This window comes from Leptosomus discolor, chromosome 1 (assembly GCF_034619465.1).
Source record: "Leptosomus discolor isolate bLepDis1 chromosome 1, bLepDis1.hap2, whole genome shotgun sequence".
Classification (NCBI taxonomy): domain Eukaryota; kingdom Metazoa; phylum Chordata; class Aves; order Leptosomiformes; family Leptosomidae; genus Leptosomus; species Leptosomus discolor.
Window position 1 is genome coordinate 171,284,798 of NC_141391.1, and position 27,951 is coordinate 171,312,748.

At 39.1% G+C, this 27,951-nt stretch overlaps 1 protein-coding gene across 1 annotated transcript; it reads left to right on the top strand.

Annotated features, from left to right (window-relative positions):
• The first annotated feature begins 184 nt into the window (after positions 1 to 184).
• Positions 185 to 13,096, top strand: ZC3H11D (zinc finger CCCH-type containing 11D). The gene is made up of 12 exons (XM_086461893.1): positions 185 to 285; positions 517 to 601; positions 2,223 to 2,391; positions 4,381 to 4,497; positions 5,816 to 5,890; positions 5,981 to 6,091; positions 7,762 to 7,881; positions 9,116 to 9,223; positions 9,457 to 9,654; positions 10,949 to 11,038; positions 11,634 to 11,725; positions 13,031 to 13,096. Exons 1-12 carry the CDS (start codon positions 185 to 187, stop codon positions 13,094 to 13,096), a joined length of 1,332 nt encoding a protein of 443 aa, XP_086318019.1.
• The last annotated feature ends 14,855 nt before the right edge of the window (positions 13,097 to 27,951 follow it).

The following is a 27,951-nucleotide window of genomic DNA, read 5'->3' on the forward strand; positions in this document are numbered from 1 at the left end:
CTTCCTGTTATGTTTTAGTCTAATTTGTCTCTGTGGTATCAAAGATTTGTTTCTAAGACCAGAGTTCCTGCGGCAAGAAATTGGGTAGTATTTAAGCCCCGCCAAATGGGTTCGTTCTATTTTATGTTAAAGAAACACTGGAATAGGAGACTCTCTGAAACAGTCCGATTTTAAGTACTTTGCAATGGAGCATGGAGATAAAGGAAGGTGTTCGAGCTGGACTGGTCACATAGCACCATCAAGCCAACGTCACGAGCTGGAGGAGCAGTTAGCAACCGTTGAAAGGTAACGTTCTATACTGGCTATCAACTGCCATCGTCAGTTCAACAAGCCTGGAGAAGGTACCAGCTCCGTCGTTGAAGTGTATTTTACTATCAGTTGGAGTTTTGTTTCAAAAAAGAAGCAGACCTAAGGTTCTGTAGATCCAGTTTTTGAAAGAAAACTACTGCTTTCAGGATAAGATTACTATTTGCCTTACTGTTGATAGCTTTAACGTTTTCATCTATGTTCTGCCAGTATTGATAGAGGAGAAGCACAAGAAGTAAAAATGGCTGCAGCTGGGAATGACCACGATTTCTATTTTTGCTCCCCCTACGCACAGGTAAATACTGTAGACTTTACAGTGGTGTGTATCCTTGATTTTCTTGATATATCTATGCTGAAAGGGAGGTTTATTATGTAAAATTAGAAGCCAATATGTCATTCTGTCTGGGTCATGGCCACATCTGCAGATCAAATAACTGATTTTCGGAAGTTGTGAGAAGAGCTAATGATCATCTAAACTATGGACAATTTATCCTGTGAACTGGGCTCAGACACTCAAGGAACACATAAGTTAAAAATCGTGCATAAAGATCACTTATCACGTTCTTGTTGAATGAACATTATATTGATTCTGAATAAATAGGCCACGTTTATAATTTCTGCTTATAGCAACTACCTGAATTTCTGCAAAATCAGTTATTTAAAACAAAGACCTTCAAAATGGGTTTGTCCTCCAAAGAAGTATTTATATGTAGCTGGTAAAAATCCAGGGGTGTGTGTAGCGCTTCTTGTTATTGTATCCGTTTCATCCCTGGGGACTGAGGTGTTAGTGCCTGGGGGGAGACAGGCTTTGGCTCAAGAGATGGCCCAGTTGTACTGGTTACAGTCCAAAAGTGGTGTGTTTTGGAGAAGCTGTTCCTAGACCCAGCTGTTCATGTCTGGAACTGGGTGAAACTTGCCTTCAAATATTCAAATATTTTCAAGTGTGACTTTGTTTTCCTATAATAAACCACACAGAAACTCATTAAGAAATAATCAGCAACCTGGCATTTACAGCTCTCAGCTGGGATGTAGGTCATATCCAGGATTTAAACCTGGGTTTATATTTGTCACCATAATACTGTTATACATGGGCTGATGTAACATCTCCCCCATTAATTAAAACCAAAAAGTTTTAAAAGAGGACATTCACATTTAAGGCTACCACTAGGGTATGGCAATCCAGCGTGACTTACCCACAAAGTCATTTTCCTGATGAGGGTTCCAGCTGCGGATTCTGTCACTTTGCATAAACCTCTTGGCTGCGATACTGTACGCTCATTATGGAGCCAGGGGAGATGTTCACATCTGTTTTGCAGATTTAGAGATATGGAAATAAAGGTAGAAAGGAGCAAGTCCCTTCAAGCACATATTTTAGTCTGAAAACAAAAGTGACTTTCTTCTAGCTGAGCTGATGTTTCCGGTGGGAATTGTAACAAAAGATTTTTTTCCTTATTTTGAAATCCAAGTCTGACAAGTCTGTAAAAGGATTAAAAGTTTTTCAGTTTCAGTTAGGAATCTTTCTGGGTTTTGTTTCTTACTCCTTATTTTCCCATAGACCAATGTCCTTTAATAGTAAGAGAGTACTAGTGTAAACTTTGTACTTGTACAGCTGATTTTGAGATCGACCTGATTATCCCATTGTGCAGAAAAGGAAACTCAGCCACATGTCAGCTAAGTGACTAACAGATTTTTTTTCTTCCCAGCATCTCATGAAAAGCCTGCAATACAGTAAGTAGACTCCTTTCCTTCCATTCTTATCTAGGAAGAGTTTTACATCATAAAAGCTCCTTTGACCTAACTCAAGATACCGTTAGAGCTATCTGAAGCTTGAGATAACTTTAAATTTTCTAAAATATCAGAACATCATCCCACAAAATCTTAGTCATATGCAGTACACTGTGTACTAATGCATTTAGTCCATTTTTATTGTCACAATATCTGAAAACTGTTTTCTTCTGCAGCAAAAGTACAGCAACGTCTCCTGTTTCTGGGAAACACAACCCTTAGGTTGTGTGAGGATCAGCTGTGCCTTCCATCACAGCAAACCTCGTAATATAAATGGACTTTTTTTGCCACCTAGTAACAGTGAGTACAAGTATTTTCTCAACAATTTGTTCATTAGAGTAATTAAATACATGAAGATGTCCTTCCAGTGCTTACTTCCAGTGCTTATGTAATACGTATTAAGGTCAAGAAATGTACCATGGCAAATCAATCAGGTATGATCTGCTACCCCAGCAAGTTGAAGGCAAAGGAGGGAATTGTACTGGCATTTGAGTAGGGTTGCCACATTAATATTTTTAGCTGTCATTTTACAAATCTTTGTAACTACCAGTGACATGAAAGATGAAGTCACAAATGACAATTTAGGTTGCTGAGATCCGTAGAGTAAAAATGTCATTTTACTCGAATATTTACTAGATTAAATCTCTCTAGTAGTGAAAAAGGTTAGTGGGCAGATAATCATTTAAGACAAATGAAAAATAGTGTGTGTCGCGGGGGGGGGGGGAGGAGGTTGTTAGAGCCACTAGTAGCTGTATCTGTGGATAGAGCCCAACATCTTATATGGATGAGACACTCCTTGTATAGATAACATCAGGTTACAGTGCTCTGTGTGCAGATATATTTCCAGTTCATTGTTTCGAATAAATTTTTCGGGCTTGAACATTGGGTGCAGGCTATGGAAGTACAGTATTAGTATATAAAGAAGTACAATATCTGAAAATCAGATTATTTATGGGAAAAAACCACCATTACAAGGTGGATTTTTTCCTCAGTCATTTCTAAGGGGAGCTCTTGTCTACCAGGAGTCCTGGTAGACAGCTGGCACCTGGAACAGCGTAAGAGTCCAGGGCAAGGAATCAAGACAGATGTCAGAAATTGGAAGGAAGCAGGAGTGAGAGCAAGTCAGCAGGATTTCTTATAGATGCATGGGAAAGTGGACTAAAATATAGTTGTTCATGGGCCTTACCTCCAGAGCTGTAGACAGGTGTCATAAGAGAAGTCCAGAAAGACTCCTAGTCAGAAGCAAACACCTTGTGTTCCTGAAATTCCTCAGGAAAAGGTAGCCTGTCATATCTGGGCATGATGAGCCTAACTGACCATGTAGGACTAAGGCAAGAGCTTCAGTGCTGTTTCTGTGAGTGCCCATACATTTTTTGGTACAGTTCCCACATCCACAGCATCAGCCCCTGGCAGCTCATACTGTTGTGAACACCATGTAGGCACGCTTTTGGGTGTGGTGTTAAGTCAGAAACTGTGCTCAAGAGGCACTATGGACAAGGGTATCCTGTATAAGAGCAACGTAAAACAATCAGAACAAGAAAATGGACCCAGCCCTTTTCCTTTTTACTGCAATATGTAGAAATCCAAAGTCCATGTGCTGCACAGTAGCATTGCAAACATTAAAACTGCATTTATTCATTTTAATACTTAGAAATATTTTTAAGCTAATATAAGTTTGATTTGGCTTACGCTAACTGGAGCTAATAATACTCTATTCCGGACAGTGAAAAAGGCTCTATCAAGTGTTGTATCTTACTTTCCCCTGTATGAGATACAACAAATCTGATTTGCTGTGTTATTAAAATGCATTTAATATGATACATAAGCTGCTTATAGGCAAGCAAGAGATGCACAAGAATAACAAGAATGGAAAATGCCTATGCTTCATCTTATTTCCTTAAAACTGGAAAAAATATCCAACTTTGATATTTTTAATATACTGCACAGAGCCCCAATTGTATCTATAGCTGCAAATTGGGCAGCTTGAACAATATAAATAGACTCACCATTTTAAATCATTTTTATTTTCAGTCAGTTGCATTTCCTGGTGCTCAGAAAATGCTACCTCAGTACTGGAAAATTTTTGCTGCAACTATTATGAGTAGATACAAATTTCTAAGGAAAATAATATATTTTCTGATGTTCTTTAATTAAGTGTAAATTATTTTCATGAACTTCATATTCCCTTTCAAATTCTGTATTTTGTACTTAGTAAAGAGAGCTGTGATTCAGAAAATTTTGATTAGAATAAACTCTCTGCAAGATAAAAATGTATAATCTTGTGCTTAGCATCACTCAGAAGTCAAGAGAATATTTTACTACCAATTCACCCTCCACTGATTATAAAACTCAGTGACGAAGAGGATGGAGATGATGGCGAAGAAGACGATGAAGAGGATGAGAACTGTAAACAGGTTTTTTTCTTTCTTTTACAAGGAAGTAGAATGGGAGTGTACTGCACAACTGATTTATTATAACTATTACATTCTTAGAAAAGAGTTGTTGACAAGTTTTTAAATAGTTTCCAGCTAATCTTCAAAATATTGGAACTGGTAGTCACCAGATGTGAATGAGGCAACATTTTCTAAATCCTGTGAAATCCTAGCTGCCTATTTCAATAGTGATATGATTCACATACCTCTTTTTCATTAAATAAAATTTGAAATGCAATCCACAATTCAGAGGATGTGATCCACAGTTCAGATAGCCATCAAATACTGTTCACAATTTCTCAAAATTCAAGTTTAGGAGATGCTTCTTTTCTGGGAAACAAACTTTTGAACAGGGGCTGTACACACTCATCACTGAAGGTGAAGTCACAGGTTTATTTACAAAAGATAGTTGTATGACTTCAACTTAAATAGTTTGTTCAACTGATTTCCTAAACTCTGTAGGCAGTCTCATTTTATTACAGAAAGTTCGTCTTAAATCTAGTGAAAAGAATCCGTGCAAAACTCTTCACTAGTTTAACTGAATGTGTACGTGTACATATATATTTAATAATTTATTTATTCATTCATTTTTAATTTTTTTAATGTAGTTAAACTGTTGACTATCTCACTTAGAGATGAGAGATTCGTAGGGAAGGAATGAATTGCACATTCCTGGAGAGAGACAGGGAGAGAACGACCACTTCCATCTGTGCACCCTGCAAATTACTGTGCTAGTTCTCAGGCAGCCCCAAGCTGCTTTTCACCTTCCCCTGCCCTTCAGGTTGGCTTGCAGGGCGGCCTGTTCATGCTTCCTGACTCGGTCTGAGTAAGCTTCATTAACTGAAATAATATAAAAAGTAAGGCTTTGCTAATCTTACTGAGACAGGTGAGAAGCACTCACTTCACCATCTCTGCTGGCAGACATTACAGTAACATTGGCCAGAGGTTTTTGTGCAAGCACTCTCTGGTGACACGTTTAATCAGAAGATTACCTTTTGGGTGTTAAAGAAGGATCATTTTGAAAATGACTACTGAAGATGTTTTTGAATCATTTTTAATCAACAAACATTAGCTTCATGGTATATGTTGTAACTGCAATTCCATTGCACGTGGAAATACCTAATATTAAGGAATAACTTTTTTGTCCAGAAGCAGAGGTTGCAGTCAAGAAAAAAAAAGAAGAAAATAAAAATTGGTGACTGAAGTGAAATTTATTATGGGATTTGATTATTATGAATTGTTGAAGGTCTTTGTATAGCTATCTAGTAATCTTTTTAAAATATTTCCTACAGATGTTTCTTGGGTGCCTAAGACTGAAGCAGATATTGAAGAGGAACAAGCAATAAAGGAAATATGCTATAAATCTGGTAAATATGAAATAAGTCGCTCTTTCCTAAACAGTAATGCTGCAAATATAGTAAACTTCGGTGTTTTTTTCCCTCTTGGGGTATGTTTAGGAGAGCATTACAAGATTGAGTACCCTCACGAACACCAATCAAAGAGGCTGTCTTCTCCTGTTGAAAATAAGCTATTACCTTTGGAAGCTACCAAGCAAGACTTGCAGAAAGGCAAGAACTTTGCATCTTCTTGGACATCTTGGACAATGTTTACCACTTTTAAAATTACTGTTACAGGGAGAAACTATTACGTAGTTTGCCTCTCCTCCTCACTTTTTTGATTTAGTGACAATAAAAGCATATGACAAAAAGCATAAAAATACTTCATTATTTTTTCCCATATATATATATATATATAAATAGTGTGTCATATGTGTGGTGACCACCTGTAATGACTGTAAATGGAAAAGGTAGAAACGGGCTATTAACCCTATTTGTACTTCCCTGAGATATACAACATAGGTCTTTCATATAATTTTTCGTCAAGATCAAGATTTATGTAGTCTAGTTTTAACCATCCTAAGGTTAGGAATATAGGTTAAATTTCTCATCCAGGCCCTCTGTTGTAAATTGAGAGAGACAGACACTATTATGGGGCTATTTATTGCATCATAAGATAGTGCCAAAGAAAGGTCCCAGAGGTGCTCCGTGCTCTCTGATGGCTGTCTTGGATGTCTAGATGATGAAATGCAGTGATACATCTAACTTTTCTGTAACTAGATTTAGATTAAATAAATGCCTCCTTTAAGTGTCTTATAAAAGATAGTAACAAAAAAGTTTCATTTGGTTTTGAATGTTGGGCTTTAGCCAACATAATTAAGGTCAAAGAAATACAAATTAATAAATATTTACCTTCCTTATTACAATTCTCCTTCATTCTTGAGTAAGTGGCATGAGTGAAAAAAAAATCTATATTAGTTTTTTTACTGAATAAGTAATTGCATAATTCCATTTTAGGAGAGTGAATTATGTCTTAATATAACAAGACACGAGAGTAATCAGTAGATCGGTCATCAAAAATTGCTGGGCAGAAATATGACCTGCTACTTTTAATAAAAAATATAAATTATTTTTTATTTTCACAGTAGTGTAAATTTCAGGGATTAAAATTTGGATAATACTGTAGTATTATGTAGTAGTATTATATGCTAGTAAGAAATGGGAATGGAAAAATTGTCTCCATTTCGAATAATACAGACATATGAGGTCATGTTTTTTGACTGACCTTTTTTGCTAGCCGAAATTGTTCAATAGAACAGGGCAAAATTATTTTCTTCTAATTTCTACGTTTAAAACGTTTGATAGTTTTGATAAGCTATTTCTGGCAAGTGTTTAGGTATATTTAGACTATAGACAAGGAAATCAGTAACAAATATATGAACATAGCTTGTAATATGTATCTATATTTATAACTAGATACATTCAGAAAAAAGGATAGAGATGTCTCCCCAAAGCATTTCTTCAATTTTCTCCGAGGTTTTAGGTACTATGACGACACGCATCTTAGCAATACCATGTATTCGATCAGGTAGGATTCATAAATATCATTCATGAAACTGAGAAGCTAAAGAACAAACAGGTAGTTTGTAGCTGGTTCTTTACTTTGGAGCCATACTCTTCTTTAACTTGTGTATTATGGTATTTCCTTAGAGAGCGTGAGAGTTACACATCAGTCACACTAGACAGGATCCAAATAACTAACAAAAGAGGAAGAAGAATATAAAACGAGAGGATAAAGGAAATTGCAGTAAGCTAATCACTAGCTCATAGAGGTGGGAGGAAGTGCCATTCACTGTGCTTACACACAAGCAGCTAAAACATTTTTTCTGTTGCCTTTCCAGGTGATGATAATACAATTGTTACAACATTTAATAATACAAAAAAAGAAGGAGAGCATTCAGGAAATAAAGTGCCAACAGAGAGTATTCCCAGAACAGATCGTAGGTCATTTGAAAATGGAGGTAATAGACTTTAACCTTGGCTTCTCATTGCTGAGCATCATGTGATAAATAACTGAATATTTGTGCGTTAAACTTCCCCATTTTATATTTGATTTATTCTTTGTTCTTTTATGTTCTAGAGACTTTCTCACACTTCACTGTTAATTGTAACAATCAAAAGCACTGTTTATGATTCTGCTTGTTTTAGGATTACACTAGAAAAAAATTTCCTCTATGCTGACTCCAATTGGTTTTTTCCTGCTTAATTTTGGAAAATAAATGGTTCTGTGGAGTTATAAAAAGTCATGTCTGTAGTATAATACCTTTAGTTATTATGTATGTTGACATTGGAGGTAAAGCTAGTATAATAAGGTTGAATCTTCAGCCATTCAGTGGTATTTCTGCAATGCTGTTTGTCACCACGTCAGCAATGCCAGTTCAGCTGTTAAAACTATGTGTGGGCCCATGCTGTAAACTGTATCACTGAAGTGCCTGAGGATTAAAGTAATCCTTTTATAAATTGAAGTTGTTTTTTATTCCACATCATTTTAATTGTTCAGGTTGCAGGACAACACATAGCTGAATTGATACAACTGAGACAGAAGTGGGGCATACCTTGTGAGCAAGGGATGAGAAATAAGCATAGGTAGACAGGAACATATTAAGATTCCTGTTTTGTTGCTAACTGAGTTATCTTGTAATGATATGCTGTTCAAGCTCAGAAGTTGTCACCTTATGCTTGGGAGTCTGCGTTGGGTTCCCATTTATATGTTACATTTTGACTTTGTAAAAGGATTTTTTCCCCTGTGACACACACATATAAATTGCATGCAACATTTGATTCTCACTTATTACAAATGTGTATGTGGATTAAAGCAAATGTTTGTAGTTTTGAACTGTAAACCCTAAATACAGTATTCATGAAGATTTTCTGATTCCTAATGAGTCACATTCTGAGACAGCACTGGTCAAAGCAGTTGTAAAAGTTCAAAGTAGTGTTGGTCTTTGTGTTTACAGATAATTTTTGAGTTTGCTTTCAAGATTTTGTGACCTCTGCTAGAGGATATATAGCCACTTTTGCTTTCCTTTTGAGGAATGATACTTTTAGAATAGTTAACATTTAAAACCGTGTTCCACCCAAGAAGACCTGTGTATGAACTGGGAGATTAGGTTTTCAAAACACCATAGCTTTTTTGGATGAGAAAATTTTGCATGCTTTTTAAAAAAGTAAATATGTGTTATTTTAATCCCTTAGAAACAAACCACATTGAGCTGGTAAAGGACCATCACTATAAAGAAGTAAAGAAGAAGAAACGGATTTCTGAGGAACAAAGACATTCACCCAATAGAGTGACAGGCAAAGGTATTTTGAGAAAACAGTTGGCTTATTCGTTTTTATTTACTAAACTGTTAGATGATTTAGCACTACCTAGTTAATTTCTGTTCTTAGTGCCAAATATGGATAATCCATATTGGGATTAGAATATCCACAAAGAATGTTTTCTTAATCTTGTCTTCCAGCCTCCAGTCTCCTGCAATATGTCAAATTTTGAGTAATAGCACAGCATTATTGTTTGTCTGTTTTTTCACTTTTAGGAATTCACACTTCAGACCCCAAAGTAAAAACAAGTTATCAACAAAGGGGTCAAAGTAAGAATGACAAAACTGCTCCTCCTTATGTGAAAGAAACTGGAAGAAAGACTTACTTCAGTTCTTCAGAACCTCAAAGATCAGCCTATGTAGTCTACTGCACTGTCACCGTCACCCAAGAACCGAAGATCAATGGATCTACAGGTGGGTTCCTGCTTACACAGGATTCTTAAAATGCCTCAAATGTACCTGTCTGCATCGTGCTGCTTTCAATTTTGTCCCGGCAGGCGAATACTAAGTTATTTATGCCTCAATATGAGCAAGAGTAAATTTGATCCAGCATAATTTTTGTAAGTAGATTGCAGCAGTATCCACAGACAGAAAAGTAAAGCTGTATAAAACTTCACAATTAGTCAGACAGAATATTCATGAACAATAATTTGGCCACCTTCATAGCAGGAATTTGTTTCTCTGCCAACAAAGAGGGATGAATGCAATGATATGCTGATATATGCACAAATATACCGATCTCTACTTTTTACAGCATCTTTTATGTGATTTATTATTTTGCAATGTTTAATAAATAAACCTTGTAATAATCCATCTTTAACATCTCATTTGACTATGATGGATTTCTGATTATTTTCATTATTTAGGATTATTTTGCATCTTGAATAAAAAAGGGCTTGGGTCTTATTCAAACGTCTGTTATCAATTTAAATGTGTAAATTTTTGTGATTTATTTTATTATTTTTTCACATTATTTATGTTGGACAGAGGACTGAATTAATTCTTCCTGCCATTCCTGCAGGATGGTACTTTCCTTCATCTTTTTTCCATCTTTGAAATACTCTACCGTTCCCTCGAGAGTAGGTACTTTGTCATAAATTTGACATGAGGCTACAGATGGAATTCTGAGTCTTGTACCTCTCTTTTTGGCAATCTATTTCAGCTGTAATCATAATTTTACATCTTTCGCCTTATTTTTAATTTCTAATATAGCTTCAGACAATTTGGTATCTTTTTGCTTTTATTTGCCTTTTTACTTTCCGTTTCCATGGTTTCTCTGGATAATCGCGGTTTTTTCATCTGTCACTTCATCAACAAATTTGATTAAGAAAATGATTTCATCTTGCCAGTTTCAGTCATCTCACTTAAGCTGGGTTGAATCTTGATCTTGCGGTGCCTCCCTGTCAATAAAAAGAACCTCCTTCAAACAGAGTAACCTCTGCTTTAAGATGAATAAAATTAAGTGAAATGAATCCTGACATCACTGCTTCATCTCGGGGACTAACGGCTGTGGGTTTTTTCTTTTAATGTTTGTTTTGATTAAATGTTGACAGATTAGTGTAGAGATTACAGAGAGAACGCTCTTAATGTGAAAAATACATTTTATCAAACTTCCAGGTTAAAAAAGCATAGAGCATTTCAAAATAAATGTGATCAGTATTTTTGTCATAAGAACAACCGTTAGTGTTTTTGCTAACTTTCTTTTCAGCAGTACCTCAGCCATATGGTGGGAAATGCTCCAAACAAACAAATCAGCTTGACACAAACAGAAGATTTTGGACTCAAATGGAAAACTGTGGTAATACTTACCGTGTTGGGTACAAAATGAAAAATTTTGGATTATTGTGGAATTAATAATTTGAGTTAGTGGAATTAAGACGGAATTAATAGAAAATAAAAATATTAATAATATTAATTTTTAACCAAATTTTACAGAAGGTGGTTAGTCCTTAGGCAACATACTGTGATGAAAAATCAACTGTCTAGCACAAAAACATAATGCTGCCTTGCCTCTAGTGCTTTCACAAGCAGGAATGAAACAGGAGATTGGATTATGGATTAGTTTAATCTAAAAGCAACTGATGCCTTTGGGAAGACTTTCAAGGCAGGAACATTCACTTTGTTCAAGTCAAGGGTGTCCACGGCAGAATAACCTCATTTGGAAGATCCTGTGATCCTCAAGGAAATGCTGCAAGATTACAAATGATCTTTAAAGTACCCATGAGAGAGTCTGTATTTAATATTAGCTTGTATTTCAGAGGTCATGTATGATTCACCCAATGCATTCATTGATACTTCAGCTAATGTAATATTTAATTCACACATCAGACTGAGAGAGTCTTTCCTGAAATTGTACCTGAAATTAAGAAACAATGTGTATGTTTCTTCTGCAGACAAATATAATTCAGGATCTTATAATGCACCAACCTGGAGGAAAAGAAATCCACATGCAAACACGTTCTCTAAGTTTAAAGCAACCATTCAGGTAACTGTTTGATAGAAATTTCTATTATTCAGTCTTTTCAGTAAAAGTAAGATACCTCTCCCCACCAGAAAATGTAAAAGTGCTCTTAAAACTTTCCCAACCAAAACCCACAAGATTCTAAGCAATGCTGAGTAGTCTGAAAGAGCAGTTAATCATTTTGTTTGTTTGCAGAGTTGTAATTTTGCCTGTGTATTTCTAGTTTTTTACAATATTACTGATACGAAAGCAAAATACCTGCCTTTAAAGTGAGGAGCTGCAAGAAGTGAGTTTTGGCTTGTAACACTGGACAAAGCACAGCAGAGAGTATATGGGTGTGACCTATTTGCCTCTCTGCTCGTGAAGCTTCTGCAATAGCTGAACGATGATTAACTGAGGTCCAAATTCATAAAAGGACTCGGGGTGTAAAACATTGACAAGGTGCCCTAAGGTCCGTTAATAAATTTTACAGCTGTCTTGAAAGCAGAGATTAAAACCTCTATCTCATGTCCCTCGGATGAATGGCCAAACCTTTATAGTCTGCAGTCTGTGCGTCAGTGTGGCATTTCCTTCTTATCTCCCATCTCCCTGTGTCCCCTATGGGTGTAACAGGGACTTCGCTCTGCAGCTGCATGGTTCGAAATGTGGACTAGCAGAGCGTCCTCGTTCTTGTAAGCTTAGCCTGCCAGCTTGCTATGAAAGTGCTTCCCTGAAAGGGAAAAGTGATAAGTTTGAACCCTGCTGATCACTGCCCCTTTCGTGGGTGAATTCTTTTTCTGCTACTTTATTTTATAGCAGATGGTCAGTAACACTTCCTCCAAGTGGTCTCATAAGGTTTTGAGAGTATGAGCCTGCTCGAGGAGACTAGTTCAAAGCGGGTGGCTCAGGAAAGTGCAACTTTGTGATTTTGTGTTTCAAAGCCCTGCAGACGGCCCAGCTGTCAGTATTCCTACGAGTTTACCCAGGGCAGTTCCATACTCAGCATGAGGCCATTTTGATTCAATTCCGAGATGAAAATACTGTTGAGGCACCACATTGGTGCAGAGCACCTAAAACCACCCTCTGTAATCCCTCACTGGTTGTGCTAGTGTATTTGGTTTCTTTGTGCAAGTACCACATTGTTCTCAAACATCTGCTTGGGAAGGTTTTAGAGGAAAAATACTTGGATGGAACATTTTGAAACATGGGTGAATTATATTGGGATGAAATATTTTTATTTCTGTTGCTTCTGGAAGTGTTGAAACTTACTTCTCAGAATGTTTCTGAAGGAGCACATAGTTTTACTCTAATAAATTATGCACAAAATGTTCTCTATAATTATTTTGACAGCAGAGCCAAGAAGACATGGAAAGGAACAGAAAAGTAGAACGATGTGTAGAAAGGAGAAAGAGATGAAGGGAGTGCATCAATTTACAAGAAAAATCTAAATTGAAATAAGGATGATCAACTGGAAAATCCAAAGATGATAAAATTACAAATTCCAAAAACAAGATGCAGGAAGTACACTGTAACATTTCATAACGGATTAAAAAATTAAAAAGTATGCTCTGTATGGTCACATATAAAAGTCTTCGATATATTCATTGTTTGATCTGTTATGAATATTTGACAGTTGAAATGATTTTTGCAGACTGTATTTTAAGGCATAATTCCTAATATGAATGGATACTATTAGTTTCACTTAGCAGTTTCAGAGGACTTTTAATTGAAACAGTGATAGTAATGCATTCTAGAAAGTAGCTGTTTTGGTGTGAAAGCCAGGTTCTTACGTGGTTTAGCTGTTTGCCAGGTGTTTGGAGGCTCAGTCTGAGTTTGATCTTGAGATGCTGACATTTTATCAGGGCAGCAGAACTGTGTTATGAACTAAATGAACTTCACACCAAAACTTTTAGAATTAACTGAATTATTTCTTTACACACATTTTAAAATCTAAAAAAGATTGGGTAAAGATTGAGAGGGAGACTGATAAGAAGGATACTTTAATATTGCTTTCTGAAGAAACAAACCTCATACTAAATTGTTACGTTTATGTGATTTATATCTTTGCCTCAGATGTTTTTGTGTGTTTGCCTTTGCTTGACCTTTTGTTATTCTTACAACATAATCAGTTTTGGGGGAGAGCCTTTCAAACTTCTTTGTGTAGCACTGGGATCCACTAATTATCTCGGTGGCACCTGTAACTGTGAATATAAAAGCATTTTGCTTCCTTGGGACCTTTTCTTCATTGTGACTGTTTAGAATATGAGGTTGGATCAGTTATCTTCCAGGGTGCCTTCTAGCTGAAATGTTGTCATTCTATGAGAAGTATAATCATACATTTCTCTATCCTGCTTTATTTAGAATATCTTGCATAAACCTTGGGTGGTAATGCTGTAATTTATTTTCCTATTTTGAAATTTAATTTTTAATGATTTAAACTTAAAAAACCCTGTAGTGATTACAAACATGTATGCAGCTGAGCATCACTTTCCTTAAGTGAGGGAACAGTAGAAAAATCTAGAGTATCTGGTGTAACTGAGAGTTAGGAAATGTAAAAAAAAAACCAGACAAGATACATGTTTTTAAAATCGAGGACTAAGTGTACTGAAAATGTTTTCCCCCCTCTAATTAGAAAGTGGAGTTTCAAATGGTAGCACGTGATGCCTTGTGGCAACATTTTATATGTTGTCTGCCTGAGGCAATTTAAAATCTTAATTCAGAGGGGTATTGTGTCCAGTTATATAGAGCCTCCTGCCTGGCCTTGCCTGTATCTGACAGTGCAGCAAGAAGTTCTCAGGGGAACATCCTTTTTGTTTAACAGTAGAAATGAGGAATTGAGTTGGCTGCTTTGGGAAAATCCTGTGAGAGTTCAAATGACCAAAATGGGGTAACTTTTCTGTGGACGGGATCTGCAGGGTGTGCTGGGCCGTGGTTGGAGGTTCATTTGGTGCTGCACAACTTGGGGTTCAAAGCATCTGGAGGGTTGTGCGATTATCTATACTATCTTCCTTTTCTTTTTAGTGTGATCTCAAAAATCCAGCATCTGAAGAGATGCTTTATAGAATCTGTGTGCCTTTATGACTGGGATCATAAAGAACTAGCACCTCCTGGTGCAATTCAACCCACCTCCCCACCCTGAAAAGCCAACCCGACAAGCCACAGCCAAAAGAAGATAATTTCCTAACATCTTAACATGCCAATACTCCCAGCAGAGCATCTGGCTAAGTGTCAGGCCCAGCTCAAGGGAAGGACAAAGAAATGCAGGAGGAGAAGGATGAGGGTGATGCTTGTCTGATCCTGGATTGCTGTGGAACCACAGCCTCAGTACATTGTCTCTTCCCTTTCCACTGGAGCTAGCTGTAGAGAAATTACAAATACTGTTCTCTTAGTCATCAGTTGCTTAACCCAGCAAGTCACAGATACTAAGAAATACCTCATCATTATACAATAAATATATGGCTCAATGAGATATTAACAGTTTCTGTGAAGTGTTAACTACTCTTGGATGAAATCAGAGGTACAAAAAGTGATAAGTGCTTTGTGTGATCAAATTCTTGTTTGAGATTCCCCTTTCACAGCTTTAAAGGCACTAAGATCCACTAAAATAATAAAAATGCGTGTTTCCAGATCACAGATGCATCCTCTATTATATTACCTAATCCCCTTCCGTCTGGTTGTCTTTATCGTTAGGGCACCAAAGAGGAGTCAAAGGAAATTCAGGATACTCAGCATTTCATGCAGTGAGGCCCTAAAGATTGCATTTCTGTTTTTTCACATCCTTGCTGCATGACAGATCCCCCACACTGATTTAAACTAATAGTACTTGAAAATAAGTCCTGAGATAATGAGACAAAGATCAGAGGCAGAGGGCTACTGAAGGAGAATTGAACTTGCCCTGCAATTCTGTATGCGTGTACATAATCTGCTGCTGAATTGAAAGGCTCAGGGGAAAGAAATGATTCGTTACTTTCACCTTATACATGTTAAAATATGCTAATGTTTTTCCAGATGGTATTTCTAAAAACATATCAAACATCTAGTGTAGTATATCTGTGGTGCTTTGACCCTGGCTGAATGCCAGGCACCCACCAAAGCTGCTCTGTCACTCCCCCTCCTCAACTGGACAGGGGAGAAAAAAATATAACAACAGGCTTGTGGGGTCAAGATAAGGACAGGGAGATCACTCAACATTCACCATCACGGGCAGAACAGATTCACCTTGGGGAAAATGTAATTTATTACCAATTAACTCAGAGATGAGTAGTGAGAAATAAAAATAAATCTTAAAACACCTTCCCCCCACCCCTCCCTTCTTTCACAGGCCTAACTTTTTTCCAAATTTCCCTCCCTCCTCCCCGAGTGATGCAGAGGCACAGGGAATGGGGGTTGTGTTCAGTCTATCACACTGTTGTTCCTGTCGCTCCTTCCTCCTCAGGGGGGGGACTCCTCACACACTTCACCTGCTCCAATGTGGGGTCCCTCTAACGGGAGACAGTCCTCCATGACTTCTACAGCGTGAGTCCTTCCTATGGGCTACAGTTCTCCAGCGTGCGTCTCCTCCATGGGGTGCAGTCCTTGAGGAACTGACTGCTCCAGCGTGCCCCCCCCATGGGGTTACTAGCAGCAGACCTGCTCCAGCGTGGGCCTCTCTCTCTCCACGGGCCACAGGTCCCACCAGGAGCCTACTCTGATGGAGGCTTCTCACAGGGTCACAGCTTCCTTCAGGTATCCACCTACTCCGGCGTGGGGTCCTCCACAGGGTGTAGGCAGTCATCTGCTCCACCACCCACGGGCTGCAGGGGGATGGCCTGCTTCACCATGGTCTTCACCACAGGCCGCAGAGGAATCGCTGCTCTAGTGCCTGGAGCATCTCCTCCCCCTCCTTCTTCACTGACCTTGGTGTCTGCAGAAATGTTTCTCTCACATATTCTCACTCCTCTCCCTCGCTGCAATTGCTGCTGGGCAGTAACCTTTTCCCTTTCTTAAACACGTTATCCCAGAGGCACTACCACCGTCGCTGATTGGCTCAGCCTTGGCCAGCGGTGGGTCCGTCTTGGAGCTGGCTGGCATTGGCTGTATTGGACATAGGGGAAACTTCTAGCAGCTTCTCACAGAAGCCACCCCTATAACCCACTTCCCTCCCCCCCCCCCCCCCACTACCAAATCCTTGCCACGCAAACCCATTACAATCTCATATTAGACAGTAAACAGATTAACAGTGTTACCACCTGTATTTTATTAAAAGTATGCAAAGCTTCCAGCCTGCAACCCTGTGTTCCTGAACAAACTTATACGGCTAAATTAAAACCACTGACTCCCAGCATCTTGGCAGCATTGATATTTCAAATAAGCTGTTTATTAATTAAGGTGGCAAAGTCTGTCTCAAGTCAACACCCAAATAAGAAAAAAATTAATTAATTGTTGTAAAATAAAAGCTGAATGAAACTTCATCGGAATTGTAAAGCTTGCTTTAAAAAGAAGGATTTTGACGATTTCCTCCTAATGAAGACATTTTCTCATAAAAGCTCCCTTGTATAGCAATCCTTTATGTAAATATATATGTTTATTTAAAAAAGAAATTGTGTGTAAATTGTTTAATTAGCTCTGCAGTCACTAGGGGTCAGTGCAGTCACAGCAATGGGCTCGAACTACGCCCAGTAGTGAACCTTCATTAGAGTGTGCTTCATTCCAGCTCCCCAGAGCTAAAGCCTCTCCGCAGTGTCTGCAGTGGCTTTAAATTAAAAGGACCCAACAGGCTTGTTATGTTTCCTAATGACCAACTCAGGGGAGAGGTACAACAACCTATATTCAAAATTGCTAAATAGCTACTTTTTGTCTCTTAAAACACAGCGATAATCTAACCTTACTCCTCTCTCATCCTACATGCTTTCCAAAAGGCATTTCTGTTACATCCTGATCTGGACCCCCCCTCATCACAGCTTCTTCTCAGGGAAATAGTCTTTGAAAAGAGGTGTTCACAGACTGAGAGTCTCCTTTAACCTTTCCTGTCTGGAAACATTTTAGATCATTTTAAATGCCTTTGCTTTTCACATTCTGTTTTCTTACAGATGAAAATAATGATAGAAACATGCTACTGTGGTATGTAATATTTGAGGCACCTGAGAGTACAACTATCAAGCTTAAAATACAAGGGAAGTCCTGCTGTTTCTTTCCTCCTTCTATTTCCCAAGTAAAAGGCAGTTAGACAGAACTAAATATTAAAATTAAATATTAAAATTTACAGGACCTTTTGAAGAGCTAAGGTGAACATCCAAGACTATTTACTTGGTTTAAGAACACGTATACAAAAGACACTTTCGAATTTTTTTTTATGACACATTTTACTTCCCCTGGACAAAAGCAATATTTTCAGAGGTTGGTATCCTCGTTGTTGCTGTTCACGTATGATGAAGGCTTGTTAATGAATTTCTACTGTGAGGGTAGAATGTGCTGCTTACATCTTCACAACTCCTTCTGCCCCCCAAGGAGAATCTGTAGAGCAGATTTTGAAGATTATACTGCTTTACAGGAGTATGCAGCAAGCACAACATACTCTGGCATGACCCATGGTAATTCTATTGACTTCAATGTAATTATTCATATTATAAATTCAAGTGTATTTTGACTGATCACAGCAGTGGCTTCCAAAATTTTCATTGCAATATGTGTTGCAGCTTGCCAAATTGATGTTGTTTCTGGACATGAATGAGGATGTAAAATCCAGCAAGACTTTAACTTTTGAAGTGAAATTTGCACACAGGGCAAATATAGTAAAGAATCATGGGAGGAACAATAAATTATGGAAATGTGACAATCAGTTGCAAGTTAGATAAAACATGCCTCACACAAGCTCTTTCAGTTGGCCAGTACCAATCTAAACCTTTGTTCTGTTGGCGGAAGAAGTACTTGATGGTGAAGGGAAGACAGAAATCTTAAATAGCTTGTTCTCATGAGTACCAGACCATTAACATTCAGAAATGAAATATTTGCCTTAGGGGTTTGTTTGGTTTATTCCATTATGTTTAGATCCGTAGGTCTTTCTTATAGGCCAAAGGACATGTCAGCAGGAATAGTGCCAGTACAGCTTGGATGGATGGACTGCTGAAGTAGACATTGACATGTCTTCTCATGCCACTGCCAGCTGTCAGGAGAAGTCTTGAGGCTGTTGAAGAACTAAAACTGAGTAGTTTGTGGCTGTATTTTCGTGGCCAGTATAATAAATTGAAAAATATGATAACCAACATATTTTGCAAATTACTTAAAATTATGTCTTTGGGAGAGGGAATTGTTCAATGTTTTGTGAAGTGACAATCGTGTATTCCTTAGTGAAAATGCTACATGACAGTAGCACTGAGATTCCTGGTACACTAACAGTAAAATTTCCTTCAGGTAAGGCAGCTGCAATGTTTCAAGTCTGGAAACTGGCAGATGTTCAGCATTTCTTACCTTGAGGCAACAAATACCTGCTGTTTGATTTAAGGCATTAAAAAAACTATCAGCATGGCTTGAACTGAGGTTGCTGTAGAATAAATAGCTGCAACAGTTGAACTCTCATGATTTCCTGTTGCTTTATTTGCCCTACAGTGCACTGCACTATTTTAAAGTAACATGCCTCAGGGATTCACAGCAGACTCTCCTCCCCTTATTCCAGCATGACTGATCCAACATTTGGTTTGCTGGAAAAAGCTGTTTTAAAAGCCATTATTTCAAAATCCCTAGGATGGTATGCACTAACATTATTTAAAAACCAAGGAATAGCAGTGCATAAGATCTACTCTAGTAGACTAGCAACCACTTTTTGTTAGGGTACATAATGGAAATAAGTTTTAGCTTACTAGATCATATCATTCATCTCTCAAGAATTTGATATATGACTCTCATCAAAACTGCTCTAGATAAAACCAACCTCTTAATTCCCATGTAAACTCCAGGCAAACAACAGCAATGAGCTAATGTTCTGAAAAGGTTTCCGGATTATATATATAGAATCATAGAATCATAGAACAGTTTCGGTTGGAAGAGACCTCTAAGATCATTGAGTTCAACCTTTGTCCTAGCTCTAATAACACTGCTAAACTGTGGCCCTAAGTACAACATCTACCCATCTCTTAAACACCTCCAGGGATGGTGACTCCACCACCTCCCCAGGCAGGCTGTTCCAATGCCTGACAACAGTTTCAGTAAAGAAATTCTTCCTAATATCCAGCCTGAACCTCCCCTGGTGCAGCTTAAGGCCATTTCCCCTTGTTCTATCGCTTGTTACTAGGGAGAACAGACCAACCCCCACCTGGCTACAACCTCGTCTCGGGTAGTTGTAGAGAGCGATAAGGTCTCCCCTCAGTCTTCTCTTCTCCTGGCTAAACAGCCCCAGATCCCTCAGCCGCTCCTCATACAAGACATGCTCCAAATCCTTTACTAGCTTGGTAGCCTGCCTCTGTACCCTCTCCAGCACCTCAATGCCCTTCTTGTAGAGAGGGGCCCAAAACCGGACACAGTGTTCAAGGTGCAGCCTCATCAAAGCCAAGTACAGGGTAGTGATCAACTCTCTAAATATATATTTATGTATTTAAATGTACACTATTTTACTGTACCCGAAAGTACTATTTTCCACACTACATAGCTTGTTTCAGTGACCTCCTTGTACTGTACATTCATAACCTGTACCTCCTTTTTCTTAGAGACTACAATGCCTGCAATTTGTAGTTCCTGCATGAAGAAGATTCCTGTGCTGATTGAAACTCCCACTCTGGGTGGGAGAGTTGATCTGCTTTAGAGTAGGAAGGCTCTGCAGAGGGACCTGGACAGGCTGGACCAATTGGCTGAGGCCAACTGCATGAGGTTTAACAAGGCCAAGTGCTGGGTCCTGCAGTTTCATCGCAACAACCTCATGCAGCGCTACAGGCTTGGGGATGAGTGGCTGGAAATCTGCCTGGCAGAAAAGGACCTGGGGGTGCTGGTTGACAGCTGGCTGAACATGAGCCAACAGTGTGCCCAGGTGGTACTAAATGTATTCTTTTTTAAAATCAAGTTTCAACTTCTTGACTTCGCTTTAAATGATGTGCCATTTTTCTACAAACAAGTAACTGCACTGAAGACAGGCAATTGGTATTTTTATTCTGTTAAAAATTCTGACATTTCAAAAAAGTTAAAGTCATGTCGTGTCTCCCGACCACCCCCCACCCTCCATCCCCCCACCCTGTCATTTTTGTAAAATCAGAGCAGTTTATTGTCTCAGTTCTTAGGAATTTTATGATGCCACTGTGCCTGCATTCCCCTGGATCCTGCAAGGGCAACTTTCCACAGGCTGTTGTCTGAGAACTGGGAAATTATAAAAATTTCTTGGATTTAAGGACAAAGTAAGGAGTTCCTCAAATTGAGGTAGAAAGTTGCAGTTGTGCATATTAGCGTGCTGTGGGGAAAAGATGCATTCCCAAGCACTCTCTAAGGAAATTTTTTCCTACAAACCTTTGCCATCAGGACAGTGGGCCTCATGAGGATGTGCTACTGAGTCCCTTCACCTGCCCCACATAAATGGTGACTACACATCACTGTCCCTGTGGCCATCACCCTCAATAAAGTGTGAATTCTGTTCCTGCTTGTCCATTTCTAGATTTCTTACAGACGACATTGCAGTGCCTGCTGCCTGAATTGCTGCTGACCACTACAAAGGCTCAGTGAAGGTTGAGGGAATAATGGGCTTACACACACAGCTGCAGCACACCTCTGAGAGGACACCTTGATGGCCTGCTCTCAACCCTCACAGATCAGGAAGATGCGTTAATAACATCCTCAGGGTCTCTGCAGTTGTTCTGCCCCTTGTTGGTCAGAGATCACGTCTAGAGGGCAAGGCAACATCCAGCTTGTAGGACAACATTGTCCTCAGGGCAGGGATGACCAGTAATGGATGCAGAAAGACCTTTAGATGTGGAGGGGCACAGTGGAGGCCTTCTGCCAAGAATCAATGCCATGACTTTGTCGTTGCTCACCAACGTTTCAGGAGCAACAGTTCAAGATGATGGCTATCACCCTGCATAGCCTTATTATGCCCAACCTGGCTACTCAGCAACTGACCACTTTGAGGTAGGTAAATGCAAATGAAGACAGCAAAAACTATCGTCAAGGTGTCTGTAGCCATTCTCCAAACCTACTCTTATGGATAGTGTAAATGGGAAACATGAATGAGATCATCCAAGCCTTTTCTCACTGGGAATGCCTGAACTATTTGGATTCTGCAGATTTGCACTCCCAGTCTAGCAACTAAGCCACAGGAGCAGACCTAAACTGTGAGGTCTACCACTAAGTTGCTCTTTGGGCTTTGGAGGGCTATTGGTGCAAATTCACTGTTGTCTTAGAAGGCTTCTTGGGAAAGACACAGGACCTGCACCCTTTGGATCACTTTGGATTCCAGTCTGTATTGTGCCTACTGATTTCCTCTATGAAAAGGACTGTGCTAAAAGAACAATGAAGGATGGTATGTGTTCGAGCCATACTCATGAATTCCTGAGAGACTCAACTTAGAGGGATTTAAGATTTTCTGCCTTTTTACAGGCACAATTCTACTGGGTCCAAAGCTCCCAGAGCACTGGAAATTTTGAGTTTTAAATTATTGGTTGTCCCTAGAGTGGCTTTGCCCTGGAGTATTGAACCTAAATAATCTCTTGTCCTATATCTGAGGAGTCCTGTGATACAGATCTGCCACAGAAAGTTGGGACCCCAGATAGCCTGCTTGGAGGAAATAAGTCAAGTTTCTAATGGGAGAAAAGTCCTTGACAGGCAGAAACCTTGGCTGTGATTCCTTTGAAATCATTCTTTTAAATGATACATTCCCACAAAATACTTCTGTTTTGACAAATTCACATTTTCTACTGGAACTAAGTGGTTAGAAAATTCCCAGCTCTTCCTAAGTTCAATTTAGCGAATGTATTATTCATGGCACCCTAAAGAGTACCTCTCAAAGCTGAACTGTCCCAGTCATTTCATTCTGCACATAATCGATATTTTCCCAAGCCTCTCTTCATTTTTGTTGTATGTCTGTAAACCTTCTGCCACACACTTTTTTGATGAAGTGATCAGCGCAGAACAGTGGTTCAGAGGAAGCTCTCTCATTGATTTATATGATGTTGTTCACTTTCAATATCGTTTTCAACATCGCTCTGTTTGCATCCTAACGTTCTGTTTGCTCTTTTGATCAATGTGTATTGACCAGAGATGGTTATTGAGTTGTTCACAGAAGTATCTGAGTCCTTTTTTCCCCTCTGTGGTAGCAGGTAATTTAGAGCCCTGTAAGGTGCATTAGTAGGTCAGATTATTCTTCCCAATGTCTATCATCATCTTTTCTTTCTGAGCCCTGCGAGGCAGGCAGGCAGTGGTACTGCAATCAGGCTTCCCCCTAAGGAGCACAGCTTGAAATTTGGTCTGGGACTGTATGAGCATACTGCACCAGCAGTCATCAGGGAGAAGCACAGAGGTAATGTCTTCCCCACAGAGACCTGTCCTCTTCATCATCAGTGTAACCTCCCCCTGCTCTCACAATTACACACTCCAGCTGCAAGTTACCAGGGGAGCAGCTACTAAGGAGAAGGTGACATGTCCTTAGTTTTCTCAAAGAATTGTGCCTCATAAGCCTAGGTTTTACTGCAGACTGTATGATGTCTGAAGAAATTATTTCCTAGTATTACATTAAAAATAATCTGTTACATAATTGGTCGTCACTATTGGTCATCCCTATGGTTTAGGACAAGAACTGGCAAGATAAATGCTTTCATTTAAATTGCTAATCCCAGTTCTATAAAACAGTCTGTGGCCTTTGCTTAAATGTTCTGTTTTTAAGGGACCTGAAGGCTTCCTGAAAAACTAACCTCTCAGCTGCTGTGGAAATGCTCAATGTCTTGGGCTTTTGGATTGTTTTGTTTTGTTTTGTTTTGTTTTTATGATGTGCTTTTAATTGGCCTTTCTACCACCTGTCTGCAAACTATGCTGAGTTGAGCACACCAGCCAAACAACACAGGCTCTCTCCTACAGGCAAATACAAAGAACAAATAACTCACAGGGGAAAAAATGCCAAATATAGTGTAACACGGCAAATAGAGTGTAACACGGCAAAAAAAAAGTTTTTTTGCCACACACACAAAAAAGTTTATATTAGAGTGGTCAGCATGGAAAGACATTTAAACAGATAAATGATCTAGATTTCATGAATGAAGATTTTCTACATCTAGTAGGCAACAGCTGAGAGAACAGTTAGCCTCTTGGGATTTTGCAACATAACAGTTTGCTGCTGGTAGAACAAATAACACGGATTAAACTAGATCCATTTTTATGGCAGATTAAGCAGCTGTCTTCTGTCAGGTTCCCTGCTCAATCGTTCTTGCTCATAAAAGAAATTTGTCAGCTACTAAAGCATTGAAGTAGGAGAGATTCTTTGCATACATTTATAGCTCAATAGCAACACAAGTTATATTTCCAATTTACCTTTCAATTACTTCCTGGAGGAGTACTGTCCAGGAGAGAGCCTGTTCATCATAAGTTGCTCAGTCATGTCCTGGAAGTATGATTAAAAGCAAGTGTCAGAAGAAACTCTTCCTCCTGAAGGAGGGGCATTACACATCCTACTGAATATTGCTCTTGCAAAGGGATGTATAACGGTATAACTGAGTGTTACCTCTGAATAAACTCCCAATATTAATGATCAACCTACTAAAAAAACAAACCCCGAGTCCTAAGAGCTACTAACACTAAAAACTCAACCAGGCCTCCAAAAATATCAAATTTTCATTTTATTTTTCTTTCCCAAGGAATAATCAATATTGAAAATGAAGAGGAATCAAATTAACTTCCTCACGACTCCTGTGCAAACTCTACTCTTCTGATTAATTTATTAACAGCACCTTGGCAAACACAGGGCCCACAGTCAGGATTGCTGAGGTATAGCTTAGCAGAGGTTAGCAGAGAAGCTTGTTAGTGAAGCATGAGAAATGGCAGCATCCTGCTCAGCCTCTCTGCTGTGTTGGGAGCAAGTGCATAAACACTGCTGCTTTTGTGTAGGTTTTTTTGTAGCTGAATGGAATTTAAGTGCAGAAGTGGGAGAGCGATTGGGTAAATGGTGCCTTCCCTGTAAGCTGACACTTCCATTACCATTAGGTGAGACGATGCTTCTCTGCTCTCTGGTTTCTCCCCTCACCTGCTCCCAGGGTTTTCACTTACAAATGTAGAACAGCTACACCTTCCCGGGAGCATCAAGGAGGACAGTTGTTTTGGTCTGGGTCTGAAGAGGGGAGTTTTCTTTGCAATGTGAGCTGTAAATTAGACAAAGAGAAAACTCTAGATAGGGTAAAAGGCTACAAGAATTTACAGTCACTCTCCGAGACACTATCTGGGGACTGGGGTGTGGAGGTACCCTACAGTGTTGTTTAGGCTGACAGGAAAGTGAGGTCTTAGTGTAACCTCCCACAAACTGTGAGAAGTGAGAAATAATGAAGATTTAGCCTAATTTCTGGAATAAAAAAAACCAAAGTAGCCACGTTAATCAAAGTGTAGCCAAGATAACCAAAGTGCTAGGTGTGGCCCAGGTAGAAACAAAGCATGAATCACAGAAGTTATTTGGGAGAGTTTGGAGGCAAAATAACTGAGGAAGACTAATCTTGGGAGAAAAAAATGCACTGGATAATGCAAAGGATATATTACCTGACCCTTTGGCAACTTCTGCTTAATACAGTTCTCAAGCATAAATAGACACCTGGGCTGCCAGGCAGATACAGTGAAAATGCATTGGGGAAAGTCCTCAGGAGCAGCTGGATGGGAAGCTGGTCAGACATGAAATGTGAGAAAAGCAGCAGAGCTTCTGTACCTATTGCAGAAGCTGGAGGTACCTCCTCTTTCTCAGCACTGTGAATTGCCTTTTGTCTTTACCTTTCTGTCTGTAAATAACAGAGCTATCCTTCTCTCTGCATCCTTATTGCATAGCATGTTGCAGATGGATGTTCTAATGGTGACCTCCCCCATTATCAACCCCAATTCACTCCTGTCTACCTAGTGTATGTCACCTGTTTGTACCCAGTGTTTATTAACCCATTGGTCCTACTACTCTCATTAGAATAATATTTGAGACTTGTTACTCTAACAGAGTTTATGAAACTTAAGTATTTGGTTAAATAGAGAGGGAGGAAAACATCAAAAATGGAAGGAGGGAAAAGTCTAAAATAAGGTCAAGAAACAAATGAATGAAAATATGTGCATGATTGAGATGCACAAGACAAGTGCTAACAGGTGAAGAATTTGTAGAACAAGTCAAGGGGAGGAGGAAAAACAGTGTTGTGAATTTGATCCAAATAGGTGTCATTGTATGGCCATTGAATTTAGACTAGATGCTTACAACTATAGCTTCTAGCCTACAAGTGGCTTTTATATGTTAGAAAGTTAAAAATTAGCAAAAGAAAAGGATCAACATCTTGAGGTTTTAAAAGAACTTTTTCTGGAAATGCATCCTGAGACTGAGGACTTCTGTGGGTTCTTCGATACTTATTAACGAGTACTTATTGTGACTTAGGAAGAGGGGGCAGAATTAGGTGAAGGAGATTTGTGGGGTTTTTTTTTTGTTTTCCACTTGTAGTTGGCTGTCTACTTTTTCACAACATTTATGGAAACTTTGATATTTTCTTATACCCTTGTTCTTTGTTTGTTCTACAAGTTTCTTGGCAGTCAGAAAATTATTTTGCACAAGATGGAAGCAAAAATACAAAAATATGAAGCTTATGTGGCCATTTCTTTTGGGAGCTGGTTTCTTTCTGAAAGACGATTAAAAACTAGAACAGATTATAGAGTGTAGCTATAAAATAAAAGAGAAGGTAACTGTGTATTTGCCCTTCTGGGTCTTGGAATTAAAATAAATCCTGCTATTATAATCACTTCATTTGAGCTCCTAAGTAGTGATCAAAGTCTTATTCTTTCTCACTATCCTCTGCTCTTGTTACTCCGTACTAAAGTAGAGAAAAAAGCACTATTGTACTTTACCCAACTTTTCATAAATGTCTGCTGTCACCATTGTGTCAGTACTTAATAAATAAGAAATCATTTTCGTTTTGCCAAAAGAAAACAGTTCAACAACAATCAAGACACTTCTTTTGTGGCCAGTATTCTCTGGCCTCGCCTGATCTTCTCCTGTGAGACTCTGCTATCTCTTTTATGAGGTTAAATTCTCAGGTCTTGAAAGGTTCTGCCTCTTGAGGTCTCACAGGCAATCATTGTAATTATATTACTTTCTGTCCAACCTTCACTGTACGAATGAATCACTCATGAGCTAAATGCCTTTATACAATCTCAACTTCAGAGTTTAAGAAGATTAAGACTGTAATTTTCATTGCATGATATCCACTGTGGGTAAAAGGATGTGCTGGAAATGGCAGTGTTAGCATTGGTGAATTATGGGGAAAAAAAAAAGTAGGATGCTTGTATTTGGGCTGTTGTAAAAAACAGATTGGGAGAAAAAAGAAATGTAAATCTATCAGATTGAAGAAAACAAAAACTATTTGGTGAAGAGGTAATCAACACAATACAGCCTCTTTAGTGAAATACAGACAGATACAGCATAGGATTTAGTCACATTGTACCAGGCAGGCACAACCCCCCCAGGGCTCAGTACTGAGGCCACTTCTCTTTAACATCTTTATCAATGATTTGGACGAGGGGATGGAGTGCAGCCTTAGTAAGTTTGCAGATGACACCAAGCTGGGTGGAAGTGTCAATCTGCTTGAGGGTAGGGAATCTACAGAAGGATCTGGATAGGCTGGATTTCTGGGTCAAGGCCAATTCCATGAGTTTCAATAAGGCCAAGTGCCGGGTCCTGTACTTCAGCCACAACAACCCCTAGAAGAGCTACACTTTTGGGGAGGAGTGGCTGGAGAGCTGCCAGGCAGAGAGGGGCCTGGGAGTGTTGATTGACAGCTGGCTGAACATGAGCCAGCAGTGTGCTCAGGTGCCCAAGAAGGCCAATGGCTTCCTGGCCTGTATCAGGAATAGTGTCAGCAGGAGGAGGGAGGTGATCGTTCCCTTGTACTCGGCTTTGGTGAAACCGCACCTCAAACACCATGTCCAGTTTTGGGCCCCCTCTCTACAAGGACATTGAGGTGCTGGAGAGGGTACAGAGGCGGGCTACCAAGTTAGTAAAGGATTTGGAGCATGTCTTGTATGAGGAGCAGCTGAGGGATCTGAGGCTGTTCAGCCTGGAGAAGAGAAGGTTGAGAGGAGACCTTATCGCTCTCTACAACTACCTGACA